Source organism: Glycine soja, chromosome 18 (genome assembly GCF_004193775.1).
Source record: "Glycine soja cultivar W05 chromosome 18, ASM419377v2, whole genome shotgun sequence".
Classification (NCBI taxonomy): Eukaryota; Viridiplantae; Streptophyta; class Magnoliopsida; order Fabales; family Fabaceae; genus Glycine; species Glycine soja.
The window spans coordinates 8,135,616-8,148,928 of record NC_041019.1 but is presented as its reverse complement, the minus strand read 5'-3'; the positions used below and the strand labels follow the sequence as shown (position 1 = coordinate 8,148,928).

The 13,313-nt window shown below is 33.5% G+C and overlaps 2 protein-coding genes and 1 pseudogene across 2 annotated transcripts; all 3 read left to right on the top strand.

Annotated features, from left to right (window-relative positions):
- The first annotated feature begins 690 nt into the window (after positions 1–690).
- Positions 691–1,750, top strand: LOC114397475. Its single transcript, XM_028359517.1, has 2 exons — positions 691–729; positions 840–1,750. Exon 2 carries the CDS (start codon positions 925–927, stop codon positions 1,465–1,467), a length of 543 nt encoding a protein of 180 aa, XP_028215318.1. The 5' UTR covers positions 691–729; positions 840–924; the 3' UTR covers positions 1,468–1,750.
- A 1,969-nt stretch (positions 1,751–3,719) lies between these two features.
- LOC114396856 lies at positions 3,720–4,812 on the top strand (annotated as a pseudogene).
- Positions 4,813–7,140: 2,328 nt separating this feature from the next.
- Positions 7,141–10,755, top strand: LOC114397472 (disease resistance protein RPM1-like). Its single transcript, XM_028359515.1, has 2 exons — positions 7,141–9,964; positions 10,367–10,755. Exon 1 carries the CDS (start codon positions 7,176–7,178, stop codon positions 9,936–9,938), a length of 2,763 nt encoding a protein of 920 aa, XP_028215316.1. The 5' UTR covers positions 7,141–7,175; the 3' UTR covers positions 9,939–9,964; positions 10,367–10,755.
- The last annotated feature ends 2,558 nt before the right edge of the window (positions 10,756–13,313 follow it).

Below are 13,313 nucleotides of genomic sequence, written 5' to 3'. Positions count from 1 at the left end.
TTATCAGAAACATATTTTAACTCATAAAACAACACAACAATGTTTTCTAAAATGGGACTGTTACAAGTTATTGATAAATCACTTTCTGAGTGATATTTTGTACAAACTTTTGTGTTATTTTGTATGCATTTTTTAGGTAGAATTCACATTTGGACACTAGTTTTATATTTCAGAAGTATAACTACTTAATTGAGTGAAAGAGTAGGAAATTGTACATATTTATGAAGATTTAAGAATTTTACATAGCTTGATTATTATCGTGGTACATTGATCAAGGTCGTGGTAATCAGCATGATCACAATAAAGTGATAACAGTCCTCCCAAACAGCGTCAAGATCCAACAATAGCCGTGGTAAATTGACCATGATCATGGTAAATCAAGGGGGTCATAGTCAATCTATAATGGTTCAAGGCTTCAGCTAACCACGGCTGTAGTGCTTCTTTTCGAGCAAATATCTTTAGGAAGCTATATATAGGTTTCTAGACTGTGTAAAAATCATTTTTCAATTATTTTGAGTTTCATTCTTATCTTTTACGAATTTAAGACAACCTTGAGGGCTTTTAAGACCTGAAGAACTTAAACAACATCGCTAGAATGGATTATGATCATTGTTCTTACTTATTGGTATGTTTATGTTTATTTTATCTAGGATTGTTAGTGTTGTTTTGATCATGAGCAGCTAGTCCTCCTAGTCCGGATTATTATGTAAGAGGTTTCTATTGGGCAAGGTAAATAAATATTAATAATATCTTGTGGTAATTTGTATTTTGATTGATACATACTCTGTATTGTTCTGACTGTTGTCTTAATTTTTTTTCCATGTTCTTGTCCTTTTAAGTCATTTTATCTACCGGGATCAGTTGATGCAAACGACAGGCAGATAGATCAGTGGAATGTAAAGCCACCCCCACTCTTCCTCACGTATGGGGGGGATTAGGACAGCCTATAGCGGGACCCAAAATTGGCCAAGTGTTGCCAATCCCCTTTTTGATTCTGGGATTACAGATGTAGGTGAACACCATAGCAGCCTTCCAAGAGACATCGCCAATAGCGTCGGATATAGACCCTATGTCAGGGAGGATGAGAACTACCTTAGGGAATTAGAGACAAGGCAACAGACTCGCCATTATGGTATTCAGAATCCTAATTCTGTGATGAGTAATTATCTATCTGTGCATGATCCTGCTAATAGCCACCACATGGGGCCAAGTTATCCAGCCCTTGCTTTAGCATCTGAGCCTTATGTGATGAATACACCAGCCATGCAGCGATATGCACCTCGCCTAGACGAATTAAACCATGCAAGGATGGATCCTTTGGGGTCTGAACATGCTATAGTTGGTAAAAACGGTGCTTTTGAACGTAGTGCCCTCCCACCTGGATATGGGAGTAGGATGCCAGGTTTTGCAGCTGGTTCTCACCATATGTATTCACGCCAGAATTCAGCAGACCGATTCAATGGGTAGTTTGAATGTCCATTTTTTTGTTCTCCTCTTCTACTTTTGCATAAAATTGCTGTATGCCTTAATCTGCAGAAATCATAGGGTTTTTTTTTTTTTTTTTTGGTGTATGCTGTATGCTAAATCTTCGGTCTCTATTTCCTTCCTAAAGAACATTTAGGTTTTTTCATTTTTTGGTGATCTGTATATGCAAGACCTTGGAGTGGGTAGATACGTTGTACCACCTACAAGTATATGATAAATCAGAGTCCACTATTTGAAGAATGAGGCTTTCACTCCTCATTATTCAATTAGACACCTTAACATTCCCTTTAAATGTAGACTAAGGCATTCACTCTCTTGGCCGGTCATGGAATATTTGTAACATATCTGTTCTCTCTTTTAGAAGTGCAATTTGCACTACTACAACAATTATTCTACAAGTGTTTGACATTTTCAAACTACCTTGTTTTATTTATTTTCCCAACAACATATTTTTTAAAAATTTATTATTTCATCTTTAAATTAAATTTTAGTATTTTTTTAAGAATGCCAATAGTTAAAACAATTTTACATCACAATTTAACTAAAGAAGTCATTTATTTTAATTTTCATTTATTCAACCACCAACTCCTAACATTTTGCACATATACAAGGGTTCTTGAAGTTTTTTTTTTTCATTTTAATTTTCATCTATTATATTTTCCCACTGTTATTTTACACTAGTCAGTAGCTAGCACAGTAAAAGAATGCCTACAATTTTAAGGCCACATAATTTTATTCTTTAGCCAATAAGTATTTATTAAGAAAAATCAAATTTGATTATAAATATAACTGATCTGTAGCATTAATTGCTTCATCTAATTTTATTTGTTATTGAATACCCCGTCATACTTTCTTTTGAGTCGCTACCATAAGCTTGACGGTTGCTTAGTAGTTGTCAATGTCATGGAGTTAAAGCCACTAAGCCAGCAGTTGCAGATTACGAGCAACCTTTTTAAATAAGAAACGGGAGTTAATATTAATAAACAATATTTTCATCTATTTTTATATTATTATTTATTACATCAATTGCTTTTTCTTCTTATTTGTTCTTTTTAATTATCACCTCTTCCTTACTCTTCTACGTACCTTCCCCATTTTCCAAAAAGAGAAAACGATAGCTTGATATATTCTTCCGACCGAGCAAATGAGGTGGCCGGAAAAATATCGAAGTTGTTACGTTTGAAAGTTACGTGGGTAACTTCTACGTGAGAGAAAGAAAGAAAGAAAGGTGATTAGTGTAATAATCATTGTAATGGGTAAAAAAAGAGAAAAATTTGAGGGGGAAAATGCAAGAAAATTAAAATATTAAATACTGCAACTAATATATTTTTAGAGCTACACTACTAAATAAATAAAAATTGTGATGCGATATAGGATTCATGAAAAAAAAAAATAAATAATAGTTTAAGCAACATGTCCCACTTGCATTCAAAAGTCTCTTTTATCACCTATTATCAAAAAGAAAAGAATGAATTAAAAATTTGATAAAGGACTATCAAAGGGGAAGAGTTTGACTTAAATTGACTTTAGCGAGGACTAATAGATTATAGATTTTAAGAGCTTAGCAAGAGACTAAATTTATCTCACGGAGGAAAGAGAAGGAGGAGTGAAATTTATTTATTTTAGTCAACTTTTAGAATAATATTTATTTTCATTTTTGATTACATTCTTGGACCTATTTTTAGACTTGTAATGGACTGCTAGCTTTTTTATTGTTATTTTTAAGTCTTTTAATTATTATATTAGTTATTGGGCCTCGGGCATAATTTAGGATTATTAGTAAGAGTTATTAAAAGACTCTCACTTTGTTGGCAATTTTGATGAAAACTTCATGTTAGACACAGTTAAAAGAATGTCTATCTTGGTTCTAATGCGAAATATTAAGTTCTTATATAAAAAAATTATTCTTTATGACGAATCACCCTCAGTTTATCAATCTCTCAAGATTGTGCTGTTGTTTTTTCCATCCCTTTCTCTAAGTCTGCTTTATCCTTTTATTTTCCCCAATTTCATAGAGCCCCAAATTGGTTATCCAGTTTGTTAATGCTAAAAATTTGATCCGTCAATCAGGGTTCCATCAAAATTACAATTCCCTTTTTTGTATTTCACCTTTGAGAGATCCTTAGATCTACCAACATTAGTCATCATTTTCCTTGACATTGCTTACACCTACAACCACCTAGATTCAAAGAAGAAAAAGAGAAAGAGAAAAATGGAAGAAAAGAAAATCAATCATGGATGGTGAAGTTGAGAGGTTCATCAAGGTATGGCTCACAACCATCTCATGTCTATCCTATTGTTATTACATAGCCTCTAGAATACCAAAAGGCTTCATGAGGCTTCTCTCCCTCCTCCCTATTCTCTACCTCTTCCTCTCCCTTCCCTTCAACCTCTCTTCCTTCCACCTAGGTGGCCCCACCACCTTCTTCCTTGTTTGGCTTGACAGTTTCAAACTCATTCTTTTCTCCTTCAACCAAGGCCCTCTTGCCCTATCACCCCCAAACATTCTCCATTTCATTTCCATAGCTTCCCTCCCCATCAACCCCAAACAACACTCACCAACCAAAAACAACCACACAAACAACACCCAAAAGCCAAAATGGCTTTTGCTCCTAAAAGTGCTTATTTTTGCAATTATCATACGTGCTTATGACTATAGAGAAAAGTTGCACCCTCATTTCATCTTAGTCCTCTATTGCTATCACATGTACCTTGGCATAGAACTTGTGTTAGCCCTTAGTGCTATCCCGATTCGAACCCTTTTAGGGTTTGAGATTGAACCACAATTCAATGAACCCTGCCTTTTCACATCCCTTCAAGACTTTTGGGGTCCTAGGTGGAATCTCATGGTTACCCGTATTCTACTCCCCATTACCTCACACGTGTTACTCCCATGTGGGAAGTCATGTGCTTTTTTGTGCTTCACGGTGTGTGCACCGTGGTGGAGATGACGACAAAGAAGGTGATGCTCCGCCATGGGTGGCGGCTGCATCGCGTTGCGTCAGGACCGCTCATGGTGGCGTTCTTGGCAGTCATCGGAAGGTTCCTCATACTTCTTAAATTAATTTTTTTTCAAACCTATTTTCTTTTATCATGGATTATAGTTTATTTGGTTGGTGTTGAGTAACAAAACTATTGACATTTACACATATATAAGAAATTAAAGTTATATTTTACAAGAGAAAAACAATATAATCAGTAGCTTTAACATTATACCTCTAAAAATAAAATAAATGTGTAAATAGAATGGAGCATTTGGTAGGGAATTTTTTTTTTTCACACACTAAAATGATGAGTCCTTGAATCATGATTCACAGATATAAGTAATTTTTTTTAGTTGATCATAAATATTCTTAAAATTATTTATATAATAAGTTTTTAAAAATTAAAGAGTTACGTGATATTGAGAATTATATTATATTTTTATAATTTTTTAATGAGAATCAAAATGTAAAGTGTTTTTAAAATAATAATATTTGATTGATTGAATAAATTTAAAGATTATTTTATTCTAATCATAAAGATTCAACAATTAATTTATTAAATAAATCACCATTGATAAATCAATTGTTTGTGTTGAATTATTGAAAGGTTAAATAGAACAATAAATGAGAAATCGAAAGAATATTATATAAATCCATTATATTATAAAAGGATCTCTGAAAACTATAAAATTACATTTCAAATACGATTATAATGTTTTATATTTAAATATTTTAAGTGAATATTTAAGTAATCAAATAATTTATGTTGCGATATATATATATATATATATATATATATATATATATATATATATATATATATATATATATATTTTGTTGTTGTTATTGTTAAATATTTCCTTTAAATCAAAATGCATGGAAAATAATCTTTAGATTAACACAAATAATCAACATAATAGGAAGATCGTGTTTTTTTTTCATGTGTGAAATTGTCTTGGACTAACGACAATTATCCACAGTGAGTAAGATTAGTGTCAATCAAATGGATTGGAAAAAACACTTGACCTAAAAGAAAACATGGAAAACACGAGGAGCCACGAAATGATGATCTATAACAAATATCTGATGAAAAAAAATCTATAAACAACAAGAAAACAAAAGATAAATTACATAAAAAAGCCAAATCAGATCTAGATAAAAAAAATAAAACTCAAATTATAAAACAACTAAGAAGAATCGATAGTAAGTGTCAAATTTTTATATATTATAGTAAATGGTATTCACAGTGAGAGATGGTGAGTTGTATGGGCTGCTTTGGTTTGGAATATATGGAAACAGAGGAAACTCTAACAGGAAGAGGTAGGTAGATAATGACTCACCGAGAGGATTATGTTTTTTAGTGAATTCTGTTAGGCTCTTAGTGCTGAGGGGCAACTCTGTTAGAATCATAGTGCTGGGGTTGTTTTTGTTATGGCATGTTATAAATATCATCGTCTCCATGCAAGAAAGGAATAAAAAAAGCAATTTCTTCTCCCTTTCTCTCTTCTAAGGAGGCATTCCTGGACCTCGAATCCCAGGAGGTTCACTGTGTGAACCTAACAAACTCGATCGTCTTTAGGGGAGTAACATTTATTTGACACTCAGGTTGTGTTGAAGGACACCATCTTTTACTCTGGATCATGGTTAAAAGGTATTCAAAGAGTTTTTCCCTACTCTTTTCAGCAATGGCAGGGTCGACCCAAGGCTAAGGCCATCCAAACTCTATTTTTTATTAGTTGAAATTAATTATTTTGTCTCCATTTTTATTTATAAGACTTTTAAAATGATATTTATTCTATTTTATAAAACTCAATCTATAATATTTTTTTCATTAATTATTTTTAGACTAAAAATATCCATCATTAAAAAAATAGAGAATGTATTGACAAACCATTAGACAAGAGAGAAGTATAATTACAAGGGCAATATTAAAAAATGTTATAAATATAAGACAAACTTATTAAAAAGGATGCGACAAACTTATTAATCAACTTATTAATCAATGCATGGGACAAACTTATTAATCACTCATCATGGGTGACATGCAATGGAGAATGTAATATTCAATTTTTCGTAAAATAAATTAAATTTTTTTTACTTAAAAATAAATAAATTTTTAAAAAAATAATAAGATTTTAGTGATTAAATAAATAAGGAGAAATAATTTTATGAATTAAAATAATGTTTGCAAGGTAAATAAAATAAATATATATCCTTAGAAAATAAAACCGACAACCATCATTTGAATCGAATAATTAGTTTTTTCTAACCTAATTAGTTTTCGTCCTTATTTAAAAATTGGGTAGCGTGATATGGTGTGGATACGGTGACAAATAATTAACATTAACAATGGCAAATTGGGTAGCTAGAATACACGTTCAGCTTTGTCTGAAACTAGCGCTGGTCATATCTATGACTCAAACGTGGATGATACTTCAACGTGGAAATGCAAAATATTATGACTCAAACCAATATTACTTTGGCGTTTTCGTATTAATTGGTTCAACAACCATAATGGAATATTTCAATACATTGGAATAAATAACTACTTTATAAATTAACAATACATCCAACTTGCTGAATCAAAGAATATTAAATATTAATCAATTGTCCTCCTCTTACTACGGACATGTATATATAATGTTGAAGAGCATCAAGTTTTGCACTCAACAAACCTAAAAAACAGAGCTAGCTAGCTAGACTAAAATGGCAGAAACTGCAGTGTCCTTGGCTGGTCAGCATGCGCTTCCAAAAATATTGGAAGCTTTCAAAATTTTGAGAGATCTCCCAAAAGAAGTTAGAGACATTACAGATGAACTTGAAAGCTTTCAAGATTTCATCAATGATGCTGATAAAGTGGCTGAAGCCGAAGAAGATGATGGAAGGCGTCATAGAATAAAAGAAAGGGTGATGCGGCTGAGAGAAGCAGCTTTTCGCATGGAAGATGTCATCGATGAATATAACATCTCCTGTGAGGATAAGCAACCTGATGATCCTCGATGTACAGCTTTACTATGTGAGGCTGTTGCCTTCATCAAAACTCAAATCCTTCTCCTTCAAAGTGCGTATAAGATTCAGGATGTTAAATCGCTTATTCGTGCTGAAAGAGATGGTTTCCAAAGCCATTTTCCTTTAGAGCAAAGACAAACCAGTTCTAGAGGAAATCAAGATGTCACCTGGCAGAAACTTAGAAGGGATCCTCTCTTTATTGAGGAAGATGAGGTTGTGGGGCTTGATGGCCCTAGAGGTATATTGAAAAATTGGTTGACAAATGGAAGAGAAAAACGCACTGTCATCTCTGTGGTGGGAATTGCAGGGGTGGGAAAAACCACTCTTGCCAAGCAAGTTTATGGCCAGGTGCGTAACAATTTCGAGTGCCATGCGTTGATCACAGTTTCTCAATCCTTCTCTTCTGAAGGATTGCTGAGGCATATGTTGAATGAGCTTTGCAAAGAAAAAAAGGAGGACCCTCCCAAGGATGTTTCTACCATCGAGTCGTTGACAGAAGAAGTCAGAAACCGCTTGCGCAACAAGAGGTATGTTGTCTTGTTTGATGACGTATGGAATGGAAAATTTTGGGATCACATTGAATCTGCTGTAATTGATAATAAAAATGGAAGTAGGATATTAATCACAACCAGGGATGAGAAGGTTGCAGAATATTGTAGGAAATCATCATTTGTTGAGGTGTTTAAGCTAGAAAAACCTTTAACTGAAGAAGAATCTTTGAAATTGTTCTGTAAGAAGGCATTTCAGTATAGTTCCGATGGAGATTGTCCAGAAGAACTTAAAGAGATATCTCTTGAAATTGTTAGAAAGTGTAAAGGTTTACCTCTAGCAATAGTGGCCATTGGTGGTCTTTTGTCTCAAAAAGATGAAAGTGCACCTGAATGGGGACAGTTTAGTCGAGATCTAAGTTTAGACTTGGAGAGGAATTCTGAGTTAAATAGCATAAAAAAAATTTTAGGTTTAAGTTATGATGATTTGCCGATCAATCTCAGATCATGTTTATTGTATTTTGGAATGTATCCGGAGGACTATGAAGTTAAATCTGATAGATTGATTAGACAGTGGATAGCTGAAGGGTTTGTCAAACATGAAACCGGAAAGACTTTGGAAGAAGTTGGGCAACAATATTTATCAGGGTTGGTCCGTAGAAGTTTGGTGCAAGTATCCTCACTTAGAATTGATGGCAAAGTTAAAAGGTGTCGTGTTCATGACTTAATACATGACATGATACTTAAAAAAGCCATGCATACAGGGTTTTGTCAGTATATTGGAGGGCTTGATCAATCTCTGTCAAGTGGGATTGTTCGACGCCTGACAATTGCAACCCATGATTTATGTGGAAGTATGGGAAGCTCACCCATTCGGTCAATTCTTATCATCACAGGAAAGTATGAAAAATTATCTGAACGCTTAGTAAACAAAATCCCTACAAATTACATGTTATTGAAGGTACTTGATTTTGAAGGTTCTGTTTTAAGTTATGTTCCTGAAAATTTGGGGAATTTATGCCACTTGAAGTATTTAAGCTTCCAGTATACATGGATAGAAAGTCTTCCAAAATCCATAGGTAAGCTCCAGAATTTGGAGACCTTGGATATAAGAGCCACATATGTGTCGGAGATGACAGTGGAGATTACGAAGCTTGAAAAGCTACGTCATCTTCTGGCTAATTCTAGCTGTTCAATTCAATGGAATGGTATTGGAGGCATGACATCCCTACAAGAGATACCTCCAGTGAAAATAGATAATGATGGAGTGGTCATTAGAGAGGTAGGAAAGCTAAAGCAGTTAAAGGAACTGACGGTGGTAGAATTTAGGGGAAAACACGAAAAGACTTTGTGTTCCGTAATAAATGAGATGCCACTCTTGGAGAAACTACGTATTGGTACCGCTGAAGAGAGTGAAGTAATTGACTTGTACCTTATGTCACCTATGTCTACACTTAGGAAGCTTGTCCTATGTGGGACGTTAACAAGGTTGCCAAATTGGATTTCACAGTTCCCAAATCTTGTGCAACTGTATTTGGGCGGCTCCAGGTTGACTAATGATGCATTGAAATCACTAAAAAATATGCCAAGGTTAATGTACCTCTGTTTCGCTCACAATGCTTATGAAGGTGAAACTTTGCATTTTCAATGTGGAGGGTTTCAGAAACTAAAGCTACTGTTCCTTGCATATTTGGATAAGTTGAAGTGCATCCTTATCGACAGAGGAGCACTGTGTTCTGTGGAAAAAATTTCTTTAGCAGACCTCTCCCAACTCAAAACCGTTCCCTCTGGAATTCAACACTTGGAGAAACTTAAAGATCTCATAATCCACTCCATGCCAACTGAATTGGAGCAGCGCATTGCTCCCGATGGAGGAGAAGACCACTGGATCATCCAAGATGTGCCCCATGTACGTATTTGGAGCAGGGATGCTGAAGAACCTTCGCATATATTAGGCAGAAGTCATCACTAAGATGCGTCCAAATTTGAAAATAGAAGGTGTGTCTTTTTCACATCAATAACTTTGTAGAATGACATTCGTGGCCTTTTTCTTTTCTTCACTAAAAAATGCAACCATTATCTAATTCCTAAAATAATTACCTTTGCCTCATTTTTCTTTCTCTAGAACATCTCACGTAGAAGTTAGGGATAGAATTGTCTAACAAGTATATGCCAACACCAACCAAAGTTAACGTTTCTTCATTATAAGATTCTCACCATTATAATCCTTTCTATTATTGTGCTCAGAATTGGTAGATGTTGACCTCAACTGGATTGAGTTTTTTATTTCCATGTTGATAAATACTTGAACAATTTCATTGTATCATTTTAGATTGTGTTAAATGTTCCTAATTTTTATGCTTTGAAGTTTGACCCACTTTGTACAACCATGAATTTTAGGAAAGCACTGAGGGAAGATTGTAAGAGGTGTTCCAATTCCAATGTTTCCGACGTTCCAATCTTGTGGTTTTTTGAGTGTTAATTATTACGCCCATTTTAGCATTATTAACACCAACACAATACGAAGAAGCTGCAAATAGTGTTCCTACAAAGGCAGACATTTTTTGACAACTGGAAAACTCAGATTCCCTCAAGTTCTTTCTTTTGCTGCCCGTGAAATGGTGGAAGAGTGGATTTGAGGCATCAAAGTGCAAGATTCATCAAATTGATTTTTTAAGCTTCCTTCTTCTCTTTCTCTTGTTTCCCTTTTTTCTAAAATGTGTACTTAAATTTTTGTTAACTTGATGTAATTTGAATTTTTATCTATAATTAAGTTTATTTCTTTTAAATTGATTGTTTGTCTTTGTTTTTATTTAACGCCTTTATGAATTGGCATTTGGTCACTTATAGTGCGTTGATTGTATATTCCTATCGAGAACTATGAAATTAAAATAAGGATTAAATTTAAGATATAATGCAACAAGTTTGGAGATTCTACAGGAATAAATATCAACAATTATGATAATTTAGATATTCTTGAACCTAATGATTGCCCTAATTGAGAAATTCTAAAGATTTAGGATTTTCAATTGCAGAAAAGAGATTTTGAGTTAAGGTATATTTACCTTCAATTACAATAGTAAATAAAAAATTCAGTTCCCAATTATGCTTCTAGAACTTGAATTGGAGTGAAAATTTGGGTTGTACATGTTAGGCTTGGGGTGAACTTGTACGGTAACAAGACATGTTTGATTTTGACTTAGCACTTTAATCCTCTTAGCATAGTGTTTCAGCAATTTGGGTACCCAAACTTTTATGTTCAGGTTTGATCCCATATTTTTCAAAAAAAAATTAATGGTTCAATATATATTATTAAAATCAATTTATATATCACTTATCTGGAGTAAGATAAATTTTTCAAGGGTTAATTTTATCTTTTTGTCTCATTCATTATTTATTTTATTCAATTTTGTCCACCTAATAATAAAATCATTAATTTGATCGCTTAATTCCAAATCGATTCAGTATGGTCTCTTCTGTCCAAATTCACTTGACGTTGTTTATTAATAGTGGGATGATATTGAATCAAAAAAAGGAACAAATTAAATTGTTTATTAAAATTGAAAAAAAAATTGAAAAGCCAAACAGTGAGAACAAGAAGTTTAGTAAGGGGTAAAACTAGACCGTGAAAATTAAAGTACTAAATTAAATTGTTTATTAATAGAGGAACAATGCTAAATAAATAAATAGTAGGACAAAAAAGTAAGATTTTTTTTTACTTTCAAAAAGTTTGAAAATTTTATTGAATTCTAAAATATTCAATTAACTTGCCTAGTTTTTTTGTTTATTCACTCTCTTTTTTTTCCCTTTTAATCCTTGATGTTTGGAAACTTCAAAACTCCTTCTGATCACAAAGATATTTTAACTCTCATAAAACAACAAAACAATGTTTTCGAAAATGGAACTGTTATAAGTTATTGATAAATCACTTTCTGAGTGATATTTTGTACAAACTTTTATGTTGTTTTATATTCATTTTCTTGGTATAATTCACATTTGAATACTAGTTTTATATTTCAGATGTATAGCCACTCAATTGAGTGAAAGAGTAGGATGTGACACCCTCTACCTCGACATATACATACATGATATAATTATATTGGTAAACAAATCCATGTGGATAAAAGGTTCACATTCACTTCACTATTACCAAATATAACTTAATAAAAACATATTCGGCTCAAAATAAGGCCGTCAAAATTTACAATAAATGTTTTGTTAAATCAATGAGGTAAAATAAAATAGACTAACATCATGCAATTAATATAGAACTTATGTCCCAATGTCACATCCTATTAGAGCATTGTGTTCCGACGTCCTTCAGCACAAGGTTCCTTAGAGCAATTCACCTAGTCATCTGTTTCCCCGAACACAGAGTTCAAGATCATCACAAGATCCAAACACAAATAGCACATAGGGAGTAAGTTATTACATTCCTAACTAATAGAGAAACAAGACAACTATATATACATATCATATAAATGAGATATCACTTACTTAAACATAACTCAGGTAATTCCATAACTTTGTCATTTAAAATTTACTTTTCAATCATCAATCACATTACACATGAATCACACACTCCGATCAATACATAATAACACTCATCAATTTCATAATAAACAATTAGCAAGCGTATGCAACAGTTATGCTAAGACTCAAGCCTATATGCAATGTGGTACCATGTCAGTGAAAAACCATCCTAGGGCGCTTAGGAGTATATAACAAGATACACCACACAATGGGTATGTTAGGTCACTCTCACTAAGTAAAATCATAGGGAGACCAGTCAGGGTCACACTGTTTTGCGAGAATGCTCCAACCATGTGGTATCGGCACATGCTTAAAGGAGCACTCAAACCGGGTGACCCCCAAGGCCTACACTCCGAAGAGTCCGTTAGGGCTTCTCCCTCTTGATTCAGGTCCAACCCCTAAAATAATTTTTGCATGCAGACATTGCTCATGAATTATACAATACCTATGACCTCACACTCGTGTTTGAAACATGTTTAACACAATTGTGCTACAATTTAACACTGGTTCCTAAATAGGAAACCTACACTTTCTCTTTAACACTGGTTCCTAAATAGGAAACCTACACTTTCTCTTTAACACTGCACATCAACACTTTTCTCAAGATAACACTGGTCGGGTTATTGTATAATTCACAACTTACAACACAAGTAATGTCACATCAAGTGTTAACCACACACTTATTCACAGCCAAAACTCATTCACAATTTCACATCTCATAGTGTCACAATCCACCATCACATGTTTACACCTATCTCACAAATTAACACATGTTCAACTTTGTACTTATACTCAATCTCAATAACAATACTAT

Bases quoted from the DNA above. Each gene is read 5' to 3' on its own strand.
- LOC114397472 (XM_028359515.1), top strand. From the start codon at position 7,176: ATGGCAGAAACTGCAGTGTCCTTGGCTGGTCAGCATGCGCTTCCAAAA.
- LOC114397475 (XM_028359517.1), top strand. From the start codon at position 925: ATGGGGGGGATTAGGACAGCCTATAGCGGGACCCAAAATTGGCCAAGT.